The sequence below is a fragment of the Mesoplodon mirus genome (assembly GCF_964341445.2).
Source record: "Mesoplodon mirus genome assembly, chromosome: 9".
In the NCBI taxonomy this organism is placed as follows: Eukaryota; Metazoa; Chordata; class Mammalia; order Artiodactyla; family Ziphiidae; genus Mesoplodon; species Mesoplodon mirus.
In genome coordinates this window covers 86,438,651-86,464,727 of record NC_138985.1, presented here as the reverse complement: position 1 = coordinate 86,464,727, position 26,077 = coordinate 86,438,651, and the positions used below count along the sequence as shown (strand labels likewise).

At 38.4% G+C, this 26,077-nt stretch overlaps 1 protein-coding gene across 1 annotated transcript in view; it reads right to left on the bottom strand.

Annotated features, from left to right (window-relative positions):
* Positions 1–655: 655 nt before the first annotated feature.
* CPED1 (cadherin like and PC-esterase domain containing 1) overlaps positions 656–26,077 on the bottom strand; it is a 318,360-nt gene continuing 292,938 nt past the window's right edge. The window contains exons 18-22 of the mRNA XM_082631609.1: positions 25,383–25,603; positions 25,033–25,134; positions 24,525–24,612; positions 20,503–20,649; positions 656–2,980 (exon numbers count right to left, since the gene is read on the bottom strand). Coding sequence (XP_082487735.1) covers positions 2,741–2,980; positions 20,503–20,649; positions 24,525–24,612; positions 25,033–25,134; positions 25,383–25,603 — 798 coding nt within the window. The 3' untranslated portion in view covers positions 656–2,740. The remainder of the gene's footprint in view (positions 2,981–20,502; positions 20,650–24,524; positions 24,613–25,032; positions 25,135–25,382; positions 25,604–26,077) is intronic.

The following is a 26,077-nucleotide window of genomic DNA, read 5'->3' as shown; positions in this document are numbered from 1 at the left end:
AACTGAAAGCATTTCCTCTAAGATCAAGAACAAGACAAGTTTGCCCACTCTCACAACTATTTTTCACCATAATTTTAGAAGTTTTAGCCACAGCAATCAGAGAAGAAAAAGAAATAAAAGGAATCCAAATCAGAAAAGAAGAAGTAAAGCTGTCACTGCTTGCAGATGACATGATACTACATATAGAGAATCCTAAAGAATCAGTGATTTTTTTTTCCAATGCCTTGTGGGAATCGTTCTGTAGCAAAGACTGCAGAACAGAGGGAACTACATAAAGAAGATTAAATGATCCAAGTATAAAGCCGATGGTGAACCTTCCTTTTCATATGTCCCTATGGGATCCTCTTTGCCTACTTGGATGGCTGGCAATAGTGTACTGTGCCTTTAAATGCACACATGCACACACACACAATGTCAACAGGGATGCTTGGAAATGCTTATGCAGTTATTCTTGACTTTTAATATTATAAATGTTTTCTTTAGTTTAATTTAGATTGGATACTAATCAATTTTTACCAAAAATAATTCATTTCCTTTAACCTTTACATCGAAAGATATGTGAAAATGTGTACTCTATTTTTTCTCATTCAAATTATGAACTTGTAAAGCACACACACATACACGTGCACAAACATACACACACTTATTTCCCCAAGGTAAATAAAATGTAGTTTGTTCAATTAAGGAGTAACTAAAATGATTAGTAGCATTTCAGTGCCTTATAAACAAAACTCATCACTGCACTATGTTCAAAAGCTTTGGTCATTGTACAGCAGGGAGTTCATTTGATAAAACTTTAGAGGATATCAGGGTTGGAAGGAAGTATATCTTATCTTATTGAACCACACTTTAGTAGTTGAATCCATGGGATGATATCTCTGCCAAGGGATCACTGAATATATGGTGTATACCTCCAGTAAAAAGGAAAAAAAAATATACTCTCTAAACACAGACTATTACTAGTAAGATGTTTATTAATTGTATTATTAAATTGTTTCTAAAATCCATTATTATTGCAATGGTGAAGAGGTAAATGCAAAGCTAACCTCAGTCAGAAGTGTATTACAGTTAGGTTGACAGTAAATTACAAGAAACATCCACTGACTATAAATCTGTTACAGAATATGTAATACTGTACATTAAAACAGGATGGAGAAGCTACATGAATTGGCAACATTTTATATCATTAAAAAACAATTGAAAACCTAAAAATGATGCTTGCATATAGCTGCAGATACTAGAAAATCTTTCATTTTAAAAGTTAATTCTGTACCATTCTTTTAAAAAATTTATCATCGTCATATGCAGGTATGTATTGTTTATATCGTGATATTCGTTCCTAGATATAATTTAAGACCGTTAAATATAAATTCATATTTACTTTCATATAAAAATATATATAAAAATAGAGTATTTAAAGGAGGTGGATAGTCATACTAAGGAACTGATCAATCAAAATAGTTTTATGTTTTTGTATAGTAATGAAATTGAGGTATTCGTACATTTGGCAATTTCAGCTAAATACTGAATTAACCCTCTCAGCCTTTTTTCCCCAAAAGGAAAATAATCCTTTAAGAGCCATTGTAACTGTGAGATGTTATCTCACAACAAAGCGTTTGTACAATAAAAAAATTTACTATCTTAAACTTAAAGTATAGAAGAGAAAGTTCTCAGTACTAGGATTAGATATGTTTTACATGTATGCCACAGTTTTATAAAAAAATAATTATATGTTTTTTCTAAATCTGGATTAGATACAGTTGCTCAGGAAAATCAAAATACAGTTACTAGTAACAAAGTAGTATTTGTGGACATATACAAATGCTTTCTGGAAATAAATGCCTATGCACTTGAGAATGCTTAATCCTTTGCAAAATATTTACATAAAATATAATTGCAATGTTAAATTATATAGAGCTCTAACAGCAAACAAAAGCTTTCTTAAGTAATATCATCAATGAAACATAATAAAGTAACCCATGAAGAATTATATTTTGTTTCTCACTTTAAAATTACATATTTAATCAACTTAGACTGCAGTTACCCATCCAAGTTCACAGACAGGCTAGGAGGGAATGTTTATGAAAACTACAAAGAATGCAAAGAAATATATTGGTGTTTTAACTGTAAAATGTTACACTTCCTATCGCTTTCATAGAATTTCTTAGAATTCCCTGGAGGAGCATTACTATTCTTTTCCTTTCAGTTATAGGATGTTAAAAATCTAGGAAGAAGCGGTTTTCATAAGCATTGGATTCACAAAGTCTAAAGCGTCATCAAAGCCATGTCCTCTCCTGGTAAAGGGCACAAGCGTAATTCCCACTTGCAGGTGTAATGTAATCCCTTTTTCCCCTTTCCAATACTAAGGTAACGATAAAGATGATAAGGCAATACTCAAGAGCATTATCTTTCCCCCCCCATGTTTCAAATGTCTATATTTCTCTTTATTATCACAATGCAATACCCAGGCCACAGTGGATCTAGTTTATGATTATACTTCAGGTCACCATTTTCTAATTCTGTCTTTCATCTTGAAACCAGCTGATTTCCACGTGCACATCCTAACTTTATAAAGCTGTAGAAAAAGAAAGTGCTATGGCTTTTTTAGCTACGTGTGCATTGGTGTGTTTGTGTGTGCCGGTGTGCCTCAGCATGGGTGGTGGAACCAAAATACACATAATGCACAGGATTTGGCTGCTAAACCAGCGTCCGGGTGAGTGACTTGAATCCTATTCCAAGTTCAGTCCTTCTGCAGAGTCTGCACAGTTCTTTCACTGGCACACATCCTGCTGAGAAGGATTTCAGAGCAAACCTGATTAACTGGACCTCTGACATGATACGGTGATTGAACATTTGTTACAGAGTCTTGTTGTCGTTGTTGTACTTTGCTTTGATTGCTGAAATATTTTCCCACAATATGATTTCTTGATCGTTTCATTTTAAGAAAGTGATATTCTTTGGATAATTTTGATTTCACTACCTGCAAATAAAGAGCAAAAAAAAAAATAGTGAGGTAAAATCAAGGACATTTGAGACCTGCAAAGAGCAGGATAACTAACTCACACAATTGAAAAAAACACCTCCAGCACATAGATGTTATAGATGTTGCCCAAAGGGCATGAATATAATTGACATGACCAAGAACCAATATAACTTATCTTTCAAAAAGGACCAAGGTTGAAATTAGAATTTCTGCCCCTTTTCTTACCTCAGGGCATCTGTCTTTAATGCAGCTAAGGAGTAGTCTCAGATAGTGTCTCTGCCACACTGCAGTGTGTGTGTGTGTGTGTGTGTGTGTGTGTGTGTGTGTTTAGGCCAGATGCTAACATACAGAGGACACTGACATGCCTTTGCTGAGTCACTGATTCAAACATGGTACCCTAAGCCTGTCATGGCATCCTTTTATAGAATGATAACTATTTTCAGAGAAAAGAGAAAATAGTTTTGCATTGCACACCCATAAGCTGACGCTGTTACAGTTAGTTTCATTTCTCTGGGCACTTAGTAAGTCATGGAATCTGAAGGAGCACCCTATGCTCTATTAAGCTAATAACTTTATAAATGTTTGTACATATGTATAGTTTTACCTTAAAATTGTTTTGAATAGGCAGTATAAGCATTTATAAAGCATAAGAGTATATAATAAAAAGTTTCCTTCCCATCTCTTCTCCTCTTTTAGTCACTCAACAGCCTCCCCAGAAGCAACATATATTATAGTTTCTCTGGGATTCTCTTCATGGACATTTTATGAATATTCACACACACACATAAAAACAAAGAGGCCATATTTATTGTCTATTTGTACACTATGTAAAACTTTGCTCTGGTGAAATCCTATAATTGTCAGCTTTAATCACTGGGTTAATATATCTCAGGGAGTTAGCAACAAAAGTCAGAGAAAACCAGGTGGGGACCCAGAGAGACTGGGGGAGGGGAGGGTTGAGAAGTAGGGAAAAGAGAAAATACTGGCAAAAATTTTTTGGGTGTGTTTACAAATGAATAGCAAATCTTTACTTTCATCAAATTAATGCAACTGTAAGACATTTTCAGTCACTATGGACACATTATTTATTACTGATGACTAATGAAAGCAACAGTAGCACATATGGATTTTTAAGATTCTTTTTTTTTTTTTCTTTTTTTTTGCGGTACGTGGGCCTCTCACTGTCGTGGCCTCTCCCGTTGCGGAGCACAGGCTCCGGATGCGCAGGCCCAGCGGCCATGGCTTACGGGCCCAGCCGCTCCGCGGCATATGGGATCCTCCCAGACCGGGGCACGAACCCGTATCCCCTGCATCGGCAGGCGGACTCTCAACCACTGCGCCACCAGGGAGGCCCTTAAGATTCTTTTGAGGGCTATGTAATGATTTAGGTACGTATTTTTTGATCCCATATAAAAGAATGCAATGAAAACAGTTCCAACAATATAGAATATTTGAAAAAAGTAGCATGCGATCTATTTTGAAGGTAGGTATTTTTAGTTATGTTGTAAGTGAGAGGGAACCTTTTTAGAAGAGTTGTTTGAATAGAAATTCTATAATAGTCTACACCGAAAGGTTAAGAGCAGTGATCTTTAGGTGGAGGAATGATAGGCAATTTAAAAGGTATTCTTTGTAAATTTTTGGTCTTGACTTTTTAATTTTACTGCAGTGAATATGCATTACTTTGTAATCGTAAAAACATTGAAGCTATTCCCATCTTGCAGAAAAATATAACAGGAATGCCTTTTAAAGACAATATACCCTGCTAACCCCAAATAAATGAATTGTTTTTTTGTAACTATGGGAGGTTTGGCTTTTCATGATCAGGCCCTCAGATGAAGTAACTCTTAAGAAGTTCAGTGAAATCAGCGGGTTGTGGTGAGGAATCCCTATGGATCATAATTTACGGCTCAGTCTGCAGTTAACCACTGATTAATATTCCAGATCCCAACATTGTAAGTTTCTATCATGCGCCGCTCCTTCTACGTCTGTTTGGTTGTACAATAACTTTAAATATGATAGGCTGGGGAGGTGCACCAATGTTTTCCTGAAGGTTTTGTCCATTTTGGAGGAGGTTTGTATTCACCTATAGCAAGATAAGTGAACATTCTTCAGGAAGTTTACTTAAGGAAACACTGAAGCATAAATATTACAGTCAACCCTGAAAAAATATTATTCCAATGTTCTGAAGCCAAAATAAGGTTAATTTTGTTTATATAATGTTATCTTAAGTTCTGGTTTTTTCAATTGCCTGATGATCTGCATGCTAATTACATGAAAAATATAAAAAGGTTCATCCCAATGCAAAAAGGTCATATTCCTTAAAAATTTTAACGTTTTGTGTGATTTCAGGGTTGCATTTAATGTTGCATTACCAGTGTTGGATAATGCTAGTTTAAATGCTTACAGCAATCTTGAAAGTGATTCATAAAAGGGATATACAAAAAATACTTATTTCCAGTGTATTTGCTGAAGCATGTAGCTTCCACTTGGGAGTAGTGTCAGTATTTTGCCAGATCACAGTGGGAAGGTTGACGATATACTTCTATTTTTAAATCACTAAGATGATCTCTGAGAAAGGAAGATGGAAAGATGGCGTCTCCACCAGCTTCTGAAGACCAGCCTAATGCCTCCTACAGGGAAAGCTTCTATTATGCTATATGAGATTGACCCCTACACAGCCATGCCAGGGATTGGCCCAACAATACCTAAGTCAGTTGGTTTCCTTTGAAAACTATTTTTCAGGAAATAATCAAAGATAATGAGTTTCCCAATTCTTTTGTTAAGCCAGTATCACCCTGATGAATCCTAAAAGCTGACAAACCTACAGAGAAAGAATGATTTCAGTTTTTTTTTTTGCGGTACGCGGGCCTCTCAGTGTTGTGGCCTCTCTCGTTGCGGAGCACAGGCTCCGGACGCGCAGGCTCAGCGGCCATGGCTCACAAGCCCAGCCGCTCCGCGGCATGTGGGAACCTCCCGGACCGGGGCACGAACCCGTGTCCCCTGCATCGGCAGGCAGGCTCTCAACCACTGCGCCACCAGGGAAGCCCTGATTTCAATTTTGATTTGTCAAAACACAGACATAAAAAATCCTCCCAAAATGTTATTGTAAATGGAATCTAGGAGCATTTAAAATATCTAGCAGTATTATGGGCTGTATTACTAGCACATACAATTTATTTCAGGAATGTTAAGCTTCAATATTATGAAATATTTTGTCATAGGAGATTACCAAAGAATTATTTGTAGCTATATGATTGTTTGCCCTGAAAACTCAAAGAAATCTACAGTAAAATAAGGAGATATTTTAAAGTTAATATTTAAAAATTATATAGCTTTCTATATTCTATCAATAATTAATAAGAGATATATTAGAGAAAAGATTTCATTACAATATTAAAACAACTTCATCAAGTTCAATGATAATCTATAGGACACAGGTGAAAAATGTGTCAAAAATTTAATGAGACATAAAAGAAAACATGAATAAATGGAAAGACATAACATGTCAAATCGTCCCAAGTTAATTAAAGAGCTATTCCAATTTTAATCACAGCAGGATTTGGGGGTATGTGACAAAGGAATTCTAAAACAGATCTTAAAGAATAAGTGTAGGAAAATAGCCAAGACCATTTGGAAAAAAAGAAAAGCAGTGATGAGAGGATACTTTCAATACCAGATATTCATTCATCAACAGGACTTGAGTCTTCCATCAACCTACCATGGACTCAATTTGTTGGCTGTATAAGCAAAGTATAAGCAGAATTCAATACTGAGATAGAAAAAACAGAAATTTTCACACTGTAGGTTAAAATGTATTTTATAAACTGCCTGTTCCCTAAAAATTTTCATGGAGAAATAAGGTAGTTCTAAATAGCACCCAATGTCATATAAATCCAGTGACCATAAATGTTGACAGCCTAATAGTTTTAATTGCACGGGATTAAAATCAAGAGTGTGTGTTTAAAATGGAGCTAAGTGCCAAACTGCTAATAGGGTCTCCAAAGAAGAAGGGAGTGAAAATTGATGGTGTGTGTGTAGTGTAAAAACAAAAGTATTTTTGTTTTTATTGTATATACTTAATTAAAAAATGTTTAGCATTAGCAAGAATTTATGTAATCCTTTTATAATAGAAAAGCAGTAGAAGAGAAACAAAGTGATGCTGTACCTTACAAAATTAAAATTTATGATTTATTTTTGCCATATAATATCCATCTTTCAATCTTCAGAGTTCTCTGTGTTAGGAAACACGTGGAGTAATTCAGATGGTCCCTACCCTCAAGGGGACTATATAAAGACACATGTCTAAGACACTTGAAGAACAAGAATGAAATGACTTCAAAGACATTGTCTGAGACTAGATCCCCAAGGTCAGGCACCATGTTGTTTCCGTGTAATGAATAGTTCTTAGTTAGTACATTAAGGAGACAGTGCTAATTTATGGTGGCCATGATAACTTGTTCACACAGCTATTATTTCTTTGAACTTATTTGTAAAATTTGGTGTCTGGTATTGCCGTCAAACTGCTATCTCTGAGTTTCAAAATATTACTGTATTTTACCTACTCTTATTGACTCTAAAGTGGAGGAAGAGGAATTAGCTCCGTTTTTTAAGTCTTGGAAATGTTACGCAAGTGAAGGATGTTTGATACCTGTACAGTAAAGAGAGAACTGTTTCTTTCCTTTGATCTTATGTGTAGAAATGTGCCCATGTGAGTCCTTCCAAAATCAGAGGACCATTTGGGGTTACTAAATTCCAACTACAGTGGTGACTGGAATGTGGCTTTGAAAGAGAGGTGTTAGCAATACAAATGTTAGGTTTATCTCTGGGGCATAATAATAGTAAACAACAAAAATGAGCTATTAGAAAACAATGGTGAAAGATTTAGGTCTTGAACCAGAGACAAAGGACTCTAGATGTTTGTGTACGGGGGTCACCTCAATCAGAGACAAATACTAACGTCTTGATGCTTCCAAAAGCTTCTCTAAATCTGGGTGCATACGACTCAACAACTGAGAAAGAGACGCATCTACCTAGAGGAAAAAAGAACTACTACATATGGTTAATAACACATACCCATGTGATTGGGGAAATGTTTACATTACTTGAAACATGAGTGTTAGCTGGAGTTTTATTGTTCTTTTTTGCCACTTTAAAATAATCCAAAGTAACTCCTTGTCTTTGGTTTTGTTGTCATTATTTTCTTTTTGTGACTTTGCTGTGTCAAATTATACTTCAAATTAGGAAGAGAGAGTGAAGGACAATTGGTCTCCATAAAGTGTGATAGCCTGTTAGATCAGCATTGTTCCCTAATCACAAGTATAAGTGTAATAATAAAAAAAATTTTTTTTCTCACAGCAATGTTCAAATTTAGATTAAGTTACAAATAGGAATAGACTTTTAAGTAAAGATTATAGTGTTTCAAAACAGTAATAGATTTTTATTATAGTATCTATGGAAACTTGGAGAGGAGTAATTTCGGAGCTGGAATCAAGGGCTGCAATGGGGATAAGATATTATAGGTTATGTAGATGATCACATTTTTCTGTGACTCAGTCCAACAAAAATTCTGTGCTTTGGTGTGTAGAAGTAATTTTGCTTTCTCTTAGGCTTCTTATATGCTAAGAAGTCTCCCACTTTATGATTGTGTATCTTTCCACATCTCTATATAATTAAGGACTTGGGCACACAGACATTTTAGAAGGCATACAAATGCCCATAATTCAACTTGACTGGTTTGGGTCAAGGGCTATTGTAAGACTTCCCAAACAGATGAAAAAGTGTTATAAATTACAGGACAAAAGTACATGGCAACTTTTACTATTAAATTCATGTAACTTCAACACTCAAAATTGATTTCACATAAATAGTCATCAGAATGAATGTGTTACCATGTCAATTAATTGCTGCATCTAAAATAACTATGAATTTCCTTTTTTAAAAATTTAATTTATTTTTATACAGCAGGTTCTTATTAGTTATTTATTTTATACTTATTAGTGTATATATGTCAATTCCAATCTCCCAATTCATCACACCACCACCCCCCTCTCAATTTACATTCCCACCAACAGTGTAAGAGGGTTCCGTTTTCTACACACCCTCTCCAGCATTTGTTGTTTGTAGATTTTCTGATGATGCCCATTCTAACTGGTGTGAGGGGATACCTCACTGTAGTTTTGATTTGCATTTCTCTAATAATTAGTGATGTTGAGAAGCTTTTCATGTACTTCTTGGCCACCTGTATGTCTTCTTTGGAGAAATTTCTATTTAGATCTTCTGCCCATTTTTTGACTGGGTTGTTTGTTTTTTTAATATTGAGCTGCATGAGCTGTTTATATATTTTGGAGATTAATCCTTTGTCCGTTGATTCATTTGCAAATATTTTCTCCCATTCTGAGCATTGTCTTTTTGTCTTGTTAATAGTTTCCTTTGCTGTGAAAAAGCTTTTAAGTTTCACTAGGTCCCATTTGTTTATTTTTGTTTTTATTTCCATTACTCTAGGAGGTGGGTCAAAAAAGACCTTGCTGTGATTTATGTCAAAGAGTGTTCTTCCTGTGTTTTCCTCAAAGAGTTTTATAGTGTCTGGTCTACTATGAATTTTCAAAAAGCCAATATAAAAAGGGAAAGCTTGGTGAATTGGAAAAGTGTCAGGCAGATTACAAGCAAATACCTTTTCTAAAACTGATCTTGACTTGAATAACACCCAAGGAACTTCTGATGTGGTTCCAGATCCACAGAACAAAATAGAAAACAATTTTCAGTGGTGCAAGTGTTCCAAAATCTCTAGACCAGATTAGGGGAGAATGTTCTGATTACAAATGTGTTTCACAATCATGGGTAGGGTCTGAGGAATGAGGGTAATGGTTTTTTAAGGCTAGAAAACATGAGCTTGACCAGGCAAAACCTGCTAACACAGTCTTTTAAGATAAGTGTATACTATTGAAGTACTTTTTATTTGGTATAGTCATTCTGCATTCAATCCAAGATCCAGTCACAAAAGTTATGACCAGCTGCAAAAGTAGTTTAAGAATTCACAGAAATAGAATAAAAATAAAGTGACAAACAATAGCTAGAAGCCAGTCCTTATAATTTCATTTCAGGAAATCATGCAATTTTTACAGATAATAAGGAATTGTTTCATCTACCCCCCCACCCCCAATATTTAATTATGGCCACATGAAACAAGCTATGTTTTGAGTGAAGGGAGTCCAACTTCTGAATGGGTCAAAGATGCTGAGGATTAGAGGGCAAAACTAAAGTTTTCTTTAGGAATGAGGATTTTTTTTTTCTTTTTGTTTTTGGTGTTTCCACATATGTAATGTCTCTGTCTCCCATCCTACCTCCAAATCTTCAAACTTTTTACCTGACAGCTGAGGCTTTTTCATTCCTGTCCCCAGTCAGAGCTCAGTTCCTGACTTTGGGAACAAATTCTGCTCTGAAGTGGGAATATTCATTAGAAGGAACTACAGATCAGTCGTTTACCAATTTCATGTTAAACTGTTGGTTCTATCTTGCACTTCTACGCAGTTCCCCAGAGACTAACTCCTTGTCTTAAACTCAGTTTCCTAAGTGGGTGAGTATTCATGTAACTGAATTCTTGATACTATTTGAATAACCTTTGTTAGTCCAACTGATTTCAAGCTACGGTACTTCCCTGCTCTATTTAGATGGACATGTTGTGTCTTGGAATGTATTTTGATCTTAACTCACAGGTGTTTGTTTCCATCCATCTCTCCTGAACTTAGAATTTTTATTTAAGAATATGGCACTATTGGGAGTTCCCTGGTAGCCTAGTGGTTAGGATTCTGAGTTTTCACTGCCGTGGCCCAGGTTCAATCCCTGGGGGAACTGAGATCCTGCAAGCTGCACAGTGCGGCCAAAAACAAACAAAATATATATATATATATATATATATATATATGGCACTAAAATGTTATTTAGAAAACGATTTGTGTGGACCAACATTTCTCACTGCTGGAATCACTGTAGGGATTTGCCCAGCACTATTCTGGCCTTTTTATTTTATTTTATTTTATTTATTTATTTTTGAGCCTCATATTGCTTGTGTGTTTGTAAAGTTTATTTCATGGCTGAAAAGGGATGGTGTGTTTGGATTTGTCTCATGTAAAGAAAAGGTATATGTATCCTATGAGAATATGTCTGATTTAGGCTCAGGGTATGAAAACCAGAAAGGAATGTTAGATATAATTTAGAACCCAATAGTTTTCTTCATGATGTGTGACTGTTTTATCTCGAACCTGGAGGAAATATATATATATAAATATATATATATATATTTATATATATATATATGGCACTAAAATTTTATTTAGAAAACGATTTGTGTGGACCAACATTTCTCACTGCTGGAATCACTGTAGGGATTTGCCCAGCACTATTCTGGCCTTTTAAAAAGAGATCTTCTACTAGGCCATTGCATTTCTTGTCAGAAGAGCTCTCCAGCATCCTGTCTGAGGTGGCACATGACTGACTGACTGCTGGTATTTAGGGGGCTTGGGGAGAAGTTTAGGGGCTCTACTTTTCAGCAGTCAATTTCACTTTTGGCTTTCTGATTTTAGCTTCTAGATTAGTTTGCTCTTTGCTTTCCCTGTGTTTCTGAGTCTAGACTCTGCTGTTCAACTTTAAAAGAAATCATATGTATGGTTGTAGGTTCTTGACTGCGTGGGTTGGGGTAAGGGACTCAGGGTCTACCAGTTTTGCACACAGACTTTTAACCAATTGTTTTCTGATGTGTACTGTAGCCCTGCCTTCCTCAGCATGTGGCTCCTTCAGGTCTGAGCCATTCAGGGGATCCATGGGTCAAGGGTGCCCCTCCTATAATTGGTGTTTCTCCTCTCTAAGCACTTTATTTTTTTAGGGGAAATATGAACTTTTATTCTTTAAAGCTAGGAACCAATTTTTCATAAATTTTTTAGTTTTTATTGAAATATAGTTGATTTACAGTGTTGTGTTAGTTTCAGGTGTACAGCAAAGTGATTCAGTTGTGCATATATATATCTATCTATTCTTTTTTAGATTCTTTTACATTATAGGTTATTATAAGATATTGAGTATAGTTCCCTGTGCTATACAGTAGGTCCTTGTTAGGCACTTTACACTGTAAATTCCTTTGCAGGCTAAGTCAAACTTCTTAAAATGAATTCTGTATGTTGTGAGTTCTTTCTTTTTTCTTTTTCTTTTTTTTTTGCGGTACGCGGGCCTCTCACTGTTGTGGCCTCTCCCGTTGCAGAGCACAGGCTCTGGACGCGCAGGCTCAGCGGCCATGGCTCACGGGCCTAACCGCTCCGCGGCATGTGGGATCTTCCTGGACCGGGGCACAAACCCGTGCCCCCTGCATCGGCAGGTAGACTCTCAACCACTGCGTCACCAGGGAAGCCCTGTTATGAGTTATTTCTTATTCTTTTTTTTGGGTGGTGGTGGTGGTGAAGATTTATGTCTTTAAAGTCTTTTTCGTGGAGTTTCAAGTGGAAGAGAAGATAAATGCTTGTGGTCAATCTGCCACATTTAATCTGTACTCCAAGTATGATTTTAGACCTTATTGTCTATGCTAGTTTTCCCAAAGTGTGTTCACTGAGGTGTTAATAGCTGTTATTAAAAAAAGAAAAGTGGTTCTGTGGCCAACATTTTGGGAAAAACTGGGTCAAACTAAGTTAAACCGTTTCTTTGCTGTAAGGGCTTTTGGAATCATTTAATATACCAATACTATTTAAGAATCCTTAAAGTGGAGGGGGATACAGTATTTCCCAAACCGCAGATCCTGTTTTCACCAGGCTAGAACGCTAAAACCTAAAGTAGGAAAAATGCTAATCAAAGCAATTCGAAGTCCATCTCAGTTTGGCACTTAAAGGTTGGTAGTGAAACCTCCAGAAATAAGCATTCATTGCACAGAATATGAGATGAAATAGTGATGGGTCAGCATCTCTTTCTAAGGCATACTGACATTCCATGTTCCAGTACAGCAAAGGTTGGGCTGGATAGCTGCCTCCTGGGGATATAGTACCAGTGCAACGTAGAGTGACTGACACTTTTCTTTGTTCATCCTCCATTATAACTGTCCTTCTCAAGAGAGATACCCTGATGTTATTGGGTATCCACCATTCCATAGAGGACGGTCCCTTTGGAAGAGGATTTTGTACCAATCCATCTCAGGAAAGGTTGGGCTCCATTATGGCTAATGAGTTCATTCTCACCAGGCACCGATCTTGAATCTAATCGGCCACTAGAAAAGGCTAGAATTCACTTGCAGATGGAATGAACATGAATTATTTTACACAGAAAGGACTGTTTAGAATTATCTTCCAAAAAACGGGGTGTGGGAATGGTAGGCAGTGAAAGCTTCTGTGACTCTTCTTTAGTTACAGAGCCACTGAAAGATTTCAGGTGACACCATTCCATTTGCAGTGTAGAAGCATTATACTTGGTGGGGGCAGGAAAGATGAACTCAAGTAGTTCAAAGTGAAGGTTCCAAGAGGAAGATATTGTAATAGTCTAGGGCAAATGAATGACAGGGAAGAAGACCTTCCATCTCACCTTGTTCATTCACCAGCACCCTACCAACTATTTACCAGTGTCCTTGACCTGGTCCTCTCCCACACTGTCAGGAGCCTTCCTGTACCAGTCCTACCCGCTCCTGTATACTCACTCTACCTCTTAGTATTAACTATTCCCCCTCTGCCCATAAACATGCCAAAGTTGTTCCTCCTATAAACTGCCCCTAGATCACTTTCCCTTCTAAATCCAATATCTTCCCCTCTTTCTTATTGTTACTTGTTGAAAGGTTTTACCTTTTCTCACTTCTTATACCTCTTCATTCTATTGTAGTTTACTCCCTGCCCTCAATATTTTACTGAAACTACTCTTAATATGGTAAGAAAGGACCTTATCAATGCCAAAAATCAATGACTATTTTAAAATCCCTGTCTTAATAGAGTTATCTGTTACACTGGACAACATTAACCCTGTTTCGATCTCTCCTTACGCATTTTCACTTTTTGGTTTTTCATGGCACCCCAATCTACTAGAGCTTTCCTCTAACAGTTTATTCTCTAAATTCAAATGCTCCTATTTCTCCCAACTTGGCTTAAATATTGGTGTTTCCAAGGGTTCCTTCCTCAACTCTTCTTACTCTTCTCGCTTTCTTTGGATGATCTATTTTCATCGTTTCGACTATTACTTATTTTCTGAGGACTTCCAACTTTTTAATCTCCAGCCCCACCCTGTCCCTCAAGCTTCAGATGTGTATCTCCAACTGCTTGTTAGGATGCTCCACCTGGATGTCCCACAGGCATCTCAAACACAATATGTTCAAAACGGAATTCATCTTTTCCCTAAGCCTGTAGCTTCTCAGTTACTTTATGTCTCAATTGCCGGTTCAGTTCTCTAATCCATCACCCAAGTTAGGAATCATCTTTGATTCTTCCTACACCCTCATGACACTCATAAGATATACAGATGCATATTTAATAGGGCTTCTATTTGTCTGCTTCTCTCTTATGATTGCTGTCTCTGTCCAGGTTTGGGTGAGCCTTTATCATCTCTTACCTGACTTCTGAAAAAGTCTCCTAACTTCTCTCCCTGGCTGAGTCCTTTTCAAATCTTCCCTCCTCATGGTTCTCAGACTTACCTATTTGAAACAAAGATGCGATCATCTCACTTCTCTCCAAAACCTTTCATTGACTCTCCATCACCTAGAGGATAAAGTCTAAGCTCTTACCATGATCTGACCCTAGCCTACTTTTCCCAGTCCCCTTTTATAATTGATGTTCAACAATATACAGAATTGCTTGTGATTTCCTCAGAACATCAGGTTATTTCAAAGCTACTTTGGTTCACATTGTCTTAGGGGTTGGAATGGTTCCTTCTGCTATTACCTTATACTTGACTAGGACCAACTCATCCTTTAATAATAAACTTGGGTAGTTTTCAAGGAGAGGTTCACTCAATCCTCAGATTGGATTAGGTACCCCTTCTTAGTATTATTACAATACCTTATTATATCTCTTTAACGTATTGTTTCATAGTATGGATTTTTATGCCTGACTCTCTGACTACAATGTGTTAAAGGTAGAAAATGTGTCATTTATTTTTGCATTACTGCTGTTTAGCTCAAGAACTGGACTCAAAAGATAAATATTGGACAATTAAGTAAAAGAATAAATGTGGTTGAAGCAATTGGAACAGAGTATAGGGGAAAGACTTGGAAGAATATTTACGAGGCAAACAGGATTTGGTAACTAGCTGGTTGGAAGTTGCTAGGGGGCTGAAGAAACATAAGGAGGAGTCAAGGATGACCCTAGCTTGTAAAGGACAGTGCAAGAGAGTAAATTCAGGAATACAAGAGAACAAGAGAGCATAAAGGGAATATTAATTCTCAATTTGGAAACAATTTGAGTTTGAGATGCTTATAGGAATTCTACAAAATGCTTTCCTGGGCTTCCCTGGTGGTGCAGTGGTTGAGAGTCCGCCTGCCGATGCAGGGGACACGGGTTCGTGCCCCGGTCCAGGAAGATCCCACATGCTGCAAAGAGGCTGGGCCCGTGAGCCATGGCTGCTGAGCCTGCGCGTCCGGAGCCTGTGCTCCACAACAGGAGAGGCCACAACAGTGAGAGGCCTGTGTACCGCAAAAAAAGTTTTCCTACTTCATTTGACAGCAGTTAGTACAATGCCTACATAGACACTAAAAATTTGTTGAATTAGATTTCTATTGGTAAGTTATTAAAAATAGTCATGCTGATAGTTAAATTCTGGGATCTGCTATGTAAGATAACTATACTTGAATCAGTTATTTTTTCTTGAAAAGTCAATATTTCAGTTTTTTAGACAGATGAATTTAAAGGCTTTTTTCTTCAACTGTGTTCATAATAAACTTTGAAAGTTTGAAGGAAAAGAGAAAACCTTTAGGTCCACAATACAGAAGGAAAACATTTCTAGGCCAGATAAGCTTTTGTTAATTTAATTAAGATTAAATACTAACAGGAAATCATCTCTGGCAAAGAACTGAAACCCTCTTCTTTCCAAGGTGCAAGAATCAAAGGAAACCTGTTGATATTAGAGCTGGGCAGAGGGTTGTATTCCTGATGCCAGAGGGTTTCTGTGTTTTGCTTTGTTTTGTTTTATTTTTGACTGAGTCAAAAGCTAGAGAGACATCTGCCAGAAAACAGAGACATCATAGAAAGTTTGTGCAACTGGTTAGCCTGACTAATAATCACATAACAATTGGTTGTGCATTTGCCCCTTCTGCAGCCAGGTTTGGGCTGGTAATATGCTTGTATCCTTTCCAGGTTTTAGCTCACTCACAGTAGATGTTTGCCACATAACTAAAGGCACCATCCCAAACCACTCTTGGGCGAGAGCTACCTGGATCCTCTTTGTTGTCCTGTATAAACACTGGGAAAACAAATTCCACTTCTACCCATGAAGAGAAACACCTGCTTTTCTAATCAGCAGGAACATTTTAGTCGAAATTGATGCATACCAGTTGGGAAATTGTTTATAGATTCATGGTGGCAACATATCCTTTCTTGGTGATTTGACAGATGAAAGAGACACCCCAAGACCTTTAATCTCACCTATGGCAGCAAGAGCCCACTGGAGCAGGTTTGTTATGTCTAGGATAGAATTCTCACCACAAATCTAAGAGAACACATCGAGATCTTACTGTGATGATTACAGCAATCCTTCTCAGGTATCTATGAATCTATTGTGGGAACGGTTTAATTGAACACCAAAAGATATAAGGCTCCTAAAAAACCCAAAATCTTATTGCTCTAATACAGTAGATCTTAATGCTTGCTTTTACTGTATGACAAATTCCTTTCCCAGCTCCTGAGTCCAGCACAGAGGAAGAAATGGTTGTTATTAATGAATATCTGCCTTTAATGTTTTGTACGAGACGAATAATCTACGTTTTCTCGGCTTGCCACATTCATCATCAAATCATCCTTTGCAAAAAGCTTTCGATTTTCTTGGTTGTTTATAATAAGCTAACAGTGACTCAAGATGTTGGGTGATGGTTTAGAAAGATTATAAAACATCCGTGTCAGCACTGGAAACTTCCTGAGGTACAAGTGGTACAAATTGTTCAAGAGTTAGGCAACAATTATGTCCAAGTGATGAATGGGTTTAGAGACTTTGTGATAAAGGGAGTCAGTTGAGAAAGATGATCTTATCAGTTCTATGTTGTAACTGGAAAGGCGAATGCTTCCAGAAGTATTTCAGCTCCAACATGAAAACATCAAAATGGATAACACTGCTCGAGAATCAACAGAGATAATTTGGGCAATACCTATATAGCTTGCCATCAAGGTGGCATACATTAGAAATAGGGTTTAATAAAACACAATTTGTATATAATAATAGCACACAAAAAATTATAAAATCAAATAAGTGAAGTAATTTTACCTGACATGCTTAAATCATGATTATGAAAATTAAGGATGGTTTTTATTAGTGATAATTATAAGCCAATATTCTAGTTCTGATGGCTCAAAGAGTCTTTACTGTAGTTCTCAAATTCCATGACTCTTACTGTCAACTGGTTGATCCTGTGACAATCATGTGGGAAGGGCATCTTCTGTTTTTATGTTTTATTTTGTTTTAGCTGCACTGTGTGGCTTGTGGGAGTTTAGTTCCTTGACCAGGGATCGAACCCGGGCCCTCAGCAGTGAAAGCGTGGAGTCCTAACCACTGGACAGCCAGGGAATTACCACATATTTTGTTTTTAATCAGAGCCATGTGGGAAATCAGTAGAGGACTTCTCTTTTTTAGACTTCCAGAGCACTAAAGCTGAAAAAAGAAAAACAGGTACCTTCCCCCAAAATACTAACTGGAGACACATTATGTAAAAATAAATAAGTAAACCTTTTCTAAAAGAGGCAAAAAACCTCTGTATGTTGTCATATGTATGTTGTCTTTCAAAGCCCCCATTTTCTGTGGGTTTTGCAACCTTTGGCTTGTTTTTACAGCCAAAATGGTTATGGTGATACTAGGTTGGCTCAGCTACAAGTTCAGTTTCTTCCTCTTCCAAGCTATCTGCTCTTGTATTTCTAAGCCTTGACCTTTTGCAAATAGGAAAGGCATTGGAAGGATATTTTCTTATGGAAGAAGTAAGTAGACACACAGTATCCTACAGCTTAAAAATCTGATCTGCAACAGCATGGCCAAGCTTCAAGTTGCTAAAGATGTAGTTCCATTGCCACACAAAAATATAACGTGAATTCATTAGCAGAACATACAAGAACCAATGCAGTGTCAATAACTTTTGGATATTCATAAAAATCTGAGGATCAAGATGGATTCTGATAGTCATCTTAGGGCTGAAAAACAGGATCAGAAGAAACCTTTAGTTGTCACGTTACTAGTCAACCCACTGCACTCTGGTTTACAAAGGGGGCCACACCAGAAAGAACTGGATCAGTATCTGACAGGACGGTCAAAGAAGACAACCTCCATCGCAGTTTCAGCTGAAGCTCCTGAGATCTAAAGCCAACAACAGTAGCCAAGTAACCTCATAGTCCAAAGCAATGTATGGGCAATGTATGCAAAAGTGTGGACAAAATCCAGCTTAGCAAACCCTTGTCTGATTAGGTGTTGGGAAAAGGAGAATAAGGAAGAGAAAGAATTTTGTGAAGGACATTTCCCCAATACTTTATGGTTTTCCTCCATCTTGGGCAGTTGCTTCAGCCTTGCTTTAAGCCAAGTGAGACAGGACTTCAAGAGACCAACTTTGAGAGGTGGACATGTGTCCTTTGGGGATTAGAAGCATTAGAACTGGTATGAGACACCATGGCTATAGATCAGCTTTAAGGTGGCAGAGAGAGTGAGAGACAAGAGTGAGAGTGAGAGCTAAAGAGAGAAAGAGAGAAAAAAGAGACAGGGCTGCACTGGGAGCTCACTGTATTTCTAGCAACAGCAGAGCAAGGATGCATGGGTGTTTCTTGTGGACCAAATGTGGGCAACTAAGTATAGCGAGTCTGGTGCTATGCTGAATATTTTCCAAGAGGAAGCCTGGAGAAGCAATGTGACCCCCAATGGAGGGATGGACAGTTAGTAGCCAAGGGGGCAAGGAAGGAATGCAGCTGTAAGGGAGACATTGCCTCTGTCAAAGAAGCTATTATCAGAGGGCTCGGTGGGAGTGTCTTCAAGGAAGTCCACAAGAGCACCTTCAAAAGAAAGAATCAGGGCTTCCCTGGTGGCGCAGTGGTTGAGAGTCCGCCTGCCGATGCAGGGGACACGGGTTCGTGCCCCGGTCCGGGAAGATCCCACATGCCGCGGAGCGGCTGGGCCCGTGAGCCATGGCCACTGGGCCTGCACATCCGGAGCCTGTGCTCCACAGCGGGAGAGGCCACGTCATTGAGAGGCCCACGTACCACAAAAAAAAAAAAAAAAAAGAAAGAAAGAAAGAAAGAAAGAATCAGCATGTTATGCCCAGAAAACACATCGATGGGTTATGCTTATGCCACTCAGGTCAGACTTTTGTTGCCCTTAACATCTCCCTAACCTGACCCAATGAAGAAAGGGATGGGAGAAGAGTAGCAAAGCGCGATGGGGAAAAAGGAAAGGAGCCTCCTGCACCCTCTCTCTTACTTTGGGCTTTTGAGACTGAGGCAGGCCAGAGCTGGGGGAAGGAAATAACTTCATGTGGTTATAACACAGGACTGGACTGAAGTGAGAGTCTTCTTGTGCCTGAAAGTGATTGGAGTCCTATTATTATCTGAAAGTGGCTTTAAAATATTGGGACTTACCGAGATTTTATGCAAATGTAGGGAGGAAATAATCCAAAGAGTTTGAAAGGACAGGGCGGGGGGGAAGGAAAAAAAATATTTTGCGCTATCACCTTCTCAGCTAAGACTATTTAATTACTGGCTACAAATAAAATCATTTCCACCACTAGGAAGGAAAAACTATTCAAAACACAGGCCCTCCAGGAATTCCCTGGTGGTCCAGTGGTTAGAATTTGGCCGGGGCCAGGTTTGATCCCTGATCTGGGAACTAAGATCCCATAAGCCACGCAGTGCAGCCAAAAAACAAAAAAAACAAAAAAAACAAAACCAAACAAAGGAAAACAAACAAACACCACAGGCCCTCTGGTTAATGCATTGGATAAACCAGTGGAGGAAGCTCATTCATGAATTTAGCCTTGATTTTCAAGCTCCACTAAGACATTTGCCACCTTCTTTGGATACAATTTCTGATGGGAAGGCTTGGAGTCTATTAGAAAAGACAAGTGCTCTCCAGGTTCCCATCTTCCTGCTTGTGTTGACCCGTGATTCTGGTTTTCAGGTGTCTACATAAACAGCAATTATTCTGACACACTTCATTTTGTAGAACCTCGAGTTGGGACTGCTACATGCTTTGGCTGAGTGATGATGAACACATTGTTTAATGTCGTCCAGACATGGTTTCTTTAATGCAAAATAAGACTGACAATGCAATTAAAGATATAATGAGAAATTTTAAAAAATCAAAAGCTACAAAAATCAGAGAGCCAGCATAAATACCTCATGAAAATGACATCCGCATGTCCCCTGCAAAAACTCTTTGTATCGCCCCATTGTTATAGTGAATGTGTCAACCACTTCATAGCCATATTGTTTTGCAGCTTCCAGAATAATCAAATTTTCTTTCCATAAATTCTGAACTTCACTCTGTATTGGAAAAGAGAACAATGAGAATTTTGATTAAGAAGACTTTTATGATTTAATAATTCAGGTAAAATCACGTAAATGTCATCTTTTTAAAAGATTGATCTTATTGTAAGATAAAGAATTAATTTCTTTAAGATGTGTTCTAATTTTCATGTTCCCCTTATATAAACATTGATGTAAATATAAAATAGCAATATATCAATATCTATAGTGACACACAGTTTGGAACTTTTTCTTCTATGAAAAGCAGTTAGGTTTATTGCCCACAGAGATCCACTGAAGTAGCTAAGATTCTCAATTTAAAAACCAAGACTTGAAAATCACAAATTCTAGCTCCATCTATTTGAATTCTTATTCTTTTAAGCATTTGAGTATTAATTAGTATGTTTTGTTTTTAGCTCTGTGCTGGGGGACAGGGATACAAGGATAAATAAGCCATGGTACCTGCTCTTAAGACATTGCATTCAAATAGGAGAAACATATATGTAAATATTTACTAAGGCCTTTATTGGAGGTAAATATACCAGGCTCTGGGCTGGGAGAGAAAAGGGAATAGCTCTGCAGGGGCAAGGGGACAGCTGGACAGGGGGACTTCAAGAGGGGTTCCTGAGCAGAGTGAGCTTTGCTGGTTGGCAAACAGGGTGGGGAAACAGAGAGGGGGAGTGTGCTTTGGGGAGCCCCAGAATTGAGTGAAGACTCCAGCTGCTGCTTCTCTAAATCATATTCCTCCCTCCCTTCCCAGCTGTGTCTGAGGCAAAGATGGAGCTCGGCGGGGTTTCTAGTTCAGGTCCACTGTTGAGAAGAGGGACTCCTCCACTAACTACTCTGGCTCCAGGATGCCTCATCGGCTTGGCCAAGACTTTCTCAGACTGACCCATAGTCTGAGACTCTTCCTACCTCATCCATCCTTCTTCTACTCCCTTTATGTCAGACACATTACCGTCAAACACGGTTCCCAGTACAGAGTAGACATTCAAAAAATATTTCATGCAAGATTGAGTGATATGCATTGGGTGGTGTGGTCTAAAACTGTTCCCGCCTACTCCTGCCCCCTCCTTTTTATTCTTCTCAAACATTCTTTCTAATAAATCCCTTTATTTGGTTAACCCTGTCATGGTGTCTGTCTCCTTGAGAACCCAAACTAACACAGGGAGGGAACTGAACTCCCCTTGTCTTTTCTAAAGAACCAAAAAAAATTTTTTTTCATTTTCCAGGTAAAACAGCAAATAATTACTTGCATTTATTAATCCACCTGCAAGGCAAAAGAAGCAGTACAAAGACATCTAATTTTCTGTCTTCTCCACTGTGCTTGCATAATTATTTTTATGTGACATTCAAAGAAGAGTGTTCCCCCCGCCCCCCAAATAAATGCAGTGAATAGAAAAGGCTCATAAAGGAAAAACCTGGAGGAAAAGGGACAGATAGGAATTTGGTCTCTGCCATCCCCTGAAAAATAACAATCAAGGTGCTTAATACCATTTGTAGGCCTTTTTGTGTTTGGTTACAGTATCCCCTCAACTTTAATGTGTCCAATTATAAAAGGTAGAAGAAATTTTACAGTAAGTGTTTTACAGAGAAAGTTCAGTTCTCTGGGAAATAGACTCTGAGTCAGAAATTTGCATGCAGGAGGCCACCAGGAAAGCGCCCTTGGGATCAACTCCTCCAGGGGAGTGAGGGCCTACACGCTGGATAGAGAGAGAAGTTGAGCTGCAACATAGTTGCAACAGAGGCTTTTGCTGATCCCACCGGGAGTTCTAGAGCTGGGGTGGCCCTTCTGAGATGGCCCAAATTAAGGAAAGGGGGCTGAGTCTTGGTTGAGGCTCTGCCCAAAAGGCAATTCCTGCTGGGACTCAGGTCACACTCGCAGCAGCCCGGAGGAATGAATGTCTCAGTCCTGAAGGGACCATCTGGGAGCATCCAAATCCTACAAAACATCACTCACTCATTCATGCATGAGAGGTTTCCTGAGAGTCTCCTATGTGCTGAGCACTGTGTTTTGCATTTGAGGTACCAGAGTGAGTGAGCCATGCAGACTTCCCTCCCCCATGCCGGCTCCCACAGAGATTAGTCTAGCAGGGGAGACAGACACCCAAAGCTGGTATCTGTTGAGGGACCTGGATGAGGACACCAGACAGTGTTCAAGGAGCTCATAGCAGGAAAAGCCAACTGAGTCCAGGGTGTCAATTAAATCTTCCCAGAGAAAACTGCATTTAAACTAACACTTGAAGGGTGACCAGAAGTTACCCAGGTGAGGGGTAGTGGGAGAGTGTGCTGTAGGAAGAGGGAACAGTGACTTCCAAGACCTGGAGGTGACTGAGAGCATGGCACGCTTGAGGAGCTGAAACACTCGGTGTGGAGTGTGTGTGTGCGTGCACATGTGTGTGTGTGTACATGTGTGCATATGCATGGAAGCAAGGACTAAGTCTGCCGAGGAAGGTGGAGGCCACGTCTTGAGTGGCCATGATGAGGATGATGAATGCCAGTGTCTGATGACAAGTTCAGAGTTCTTTTCTGCCTCCACTTACTCTTGTCCTTTTCTCTTTTGTTCTATCATTCCCCCTCCTCTTCTTCCCTCCTTTTGTTTTCACCCAGTTTGCAAAGACTGGTGAGCCCAATGGAAGCCCTGGTGTCAAGCACAATGGTTAAACAGTGTCTGGCACAAGGTAAGTGCCAGAGAACGGTTGGCAGAGATGAGTTCATTCTAAATCTAAGTAGGCATCACAAGTACTCCAGTTCCTGTGAGAAGCCACAGTCAAGGAAGCAAAGCGGAGCTACCAGAGTCCTCAAGAAGGAATTACAAATCTGACCTGCAGCTTTCAAATAACATTAAGGGAGATTCAACTCATAACCCACAGAGACAATTATCAAAAGACCCCTCTTCTAATTCCCGACCATCTCAAACCCTTCAGCTACCCCAGATGCTAAACGTCTCAACTCACTTTAAAAGACCTTAACCCCTCCTGACTCCAAGAGGCTGAATTTGGAGGTTTTATTTGGGCCGCTTTCTACCAGTTCTCCTGCTTTTGCATCACAGATCTGGCGGCCAGGCAGGCAAAGTTTCGAGAAAGGAGAGGAGGGTCCTGTAATCCCTGTTGGAGAAAGCTAGGAGCGCTCGTAATTGACACAAAAATAAATCTCACTCGGTTTACACATTAAATGGACAGCGTCCTGTCTCCCCAGTTCCCAGTGCCCCCCCGCCTCCCGAGCTCCCCTGAGCAATTGCACACAAACCCGGCTGCCTGTGAACTCTTCTTGCTGAGCAAGGGCAGCTGGTTCTCTTAGCTACAGATGTTGTCTATCCTTTCTTTTCTGAGACTTCTATTTAGTGTTGAGACTAACTATTTACTGTCTTCTATAAGAACTGGTCAGAGGCCTCTAACTCCTTTCATTTATGAATATCCAACCAGAGGCAAAACGAATGATACTACTTTAAAAATACTACTGATTTTTTAAAGCAGTCAGAAATCATCTTAAAAAGACACCCTTTTCCTAAATACTCATTGATACTGACAATTTCACATGTGTTTCAGCATGAGCCTTTAATGGTGTGTGAAACATTACTGAGGTAAGGAGATACTTAAAGCATGCTCCATCTCATCTACCACTCAGGTCTTTATCTTTTCAAACTCTGGTACCTCCTTTCTTCTTTTATGAACTCAAAGCATTATTTATGACATATTTATGAGCCGTAGTCCCCTTATTTCCAGGAATAATTATATCTGATTTATAATCATAATCCTTAAGTATATCATCTCCTTTGAATTTTATGAAGGTTGCTTAAGATTATGTAGTGCCTTTTGGGTCCTTTTTCAGACACCAGCAAGGATCCTTATAGGAACCTTGAAGTTCACATAGCCTGGTGAAAATGGGCTTACCTGTGTTAAGAAGTGTACTCCATCCACCGGCAGATGAAATCCAATTCCCAAAGTTTTGATGATCACAAGGATATTGAGTAAATTTTCCCTGTGAAATAACCAGAACTCAAGCCATGAACTTTGATTACATTTCTAGATGTCTGTGTTTACATAAGCAAGCAGAGTGGAATTCCTTTAGAATGTGATAATTGGCATATAGGACTAAATTCTCATTTTATAGATTTAATATATATTAGTGTTGTTTTCTTTTTTGTGGATAGAGTTTTATGTGTCAGTGGGCATGTTTTGATCTGTAGTAAACGTAAACTTGGATGCTGAAGAGACATCTTGTGATTGGATATAAAAGTATTTTGAAACATTTTAAACTAGACTTTAAGTACTGGATTCTACATTACAAGTTGCCCTTTATATAAAATCTTGATAAAATTCTGTCACATCGAGTAACTTTTTTTTTTTTTTTTTTTTTTTACTTAGAACACTAATGGCAATTATTCTTGCAGAAATGTACCTCTTTAAAACCTTGTGAATAATTTGCAGGTGATTGGAATTGAGCCACTGAACACCACCAACGACTAATACAGTCTGGCTGGTATTCTCCAGGGGATGTGATCTGAAAGAAAAACAACACATGTTGCCTTGAAACAGATGGTAAACATTTTAACAGCATTGCCTCACATTTCATTGAACCATATCTGGCATCCTGATCACGGGACCTCCCTGTCATTTCTAACTCGTTTTCAGCCATATTACTTGGTATTTAAACTTTTCACTGCATTTGATATACAGCAAACAATTATGACAGCTAGTAAAACATCAATCCATTGTGGTATTGTTTCATTCAAAATAGTTCCACTGTACCTTTGCAAGAGATGTTCAAGGGCTTTTTCAAATGTTGGTCTCAACGAAGGGCTTATCCAGAACTGTGGATAGTAGGAATAACTGATCAAGGTCTTCCCACCATTGACGTTGTGATAGAATTTAGTGCCATGCACCTTCTGCCATTCTTGAAAGGTTTCATTCAATCTTTCGATCAGATAGTACATTATCCCTCTGTTGGTCGAATCTCCAATGAAAAGAATCTATAAGTTAAAAAATTTTGCTTTCAAATCTGATGCTTATATGACATAGAAGACAATATAAAATAAATAATTTGATGAAAGCAAAGCCACAAATCTAATTGAAGGACAGCCCTTTAAATGGCTAGAAATGACATTAATCATATGCTCCCCCAAACCTGTTCATTTTCCTTTTCCATATTCCTAGTAATGACATCATCTACTGACCTACTAACTCATGTTTAAAGCTTTTTGCTTTCTTTATGCTGTCTTTAATTTCTCTACCTCTCTTATGCTCTTAACTTTCTCATCGAATCAGCTTAACAAGTTTCATTGATTCAAATAGGCATGAAGTATTCTAGTGCTGTAAGAATACTTAGAGATTTTCCAATCTCTTTATTTCATAGATGAGAAATCTGGGAATCCACAGAGGTTAGCTAGCTTGATGGAGGTCAAGCTACTACTTGAGAAAAGAGCCACAGGACTAGAATGTAACTT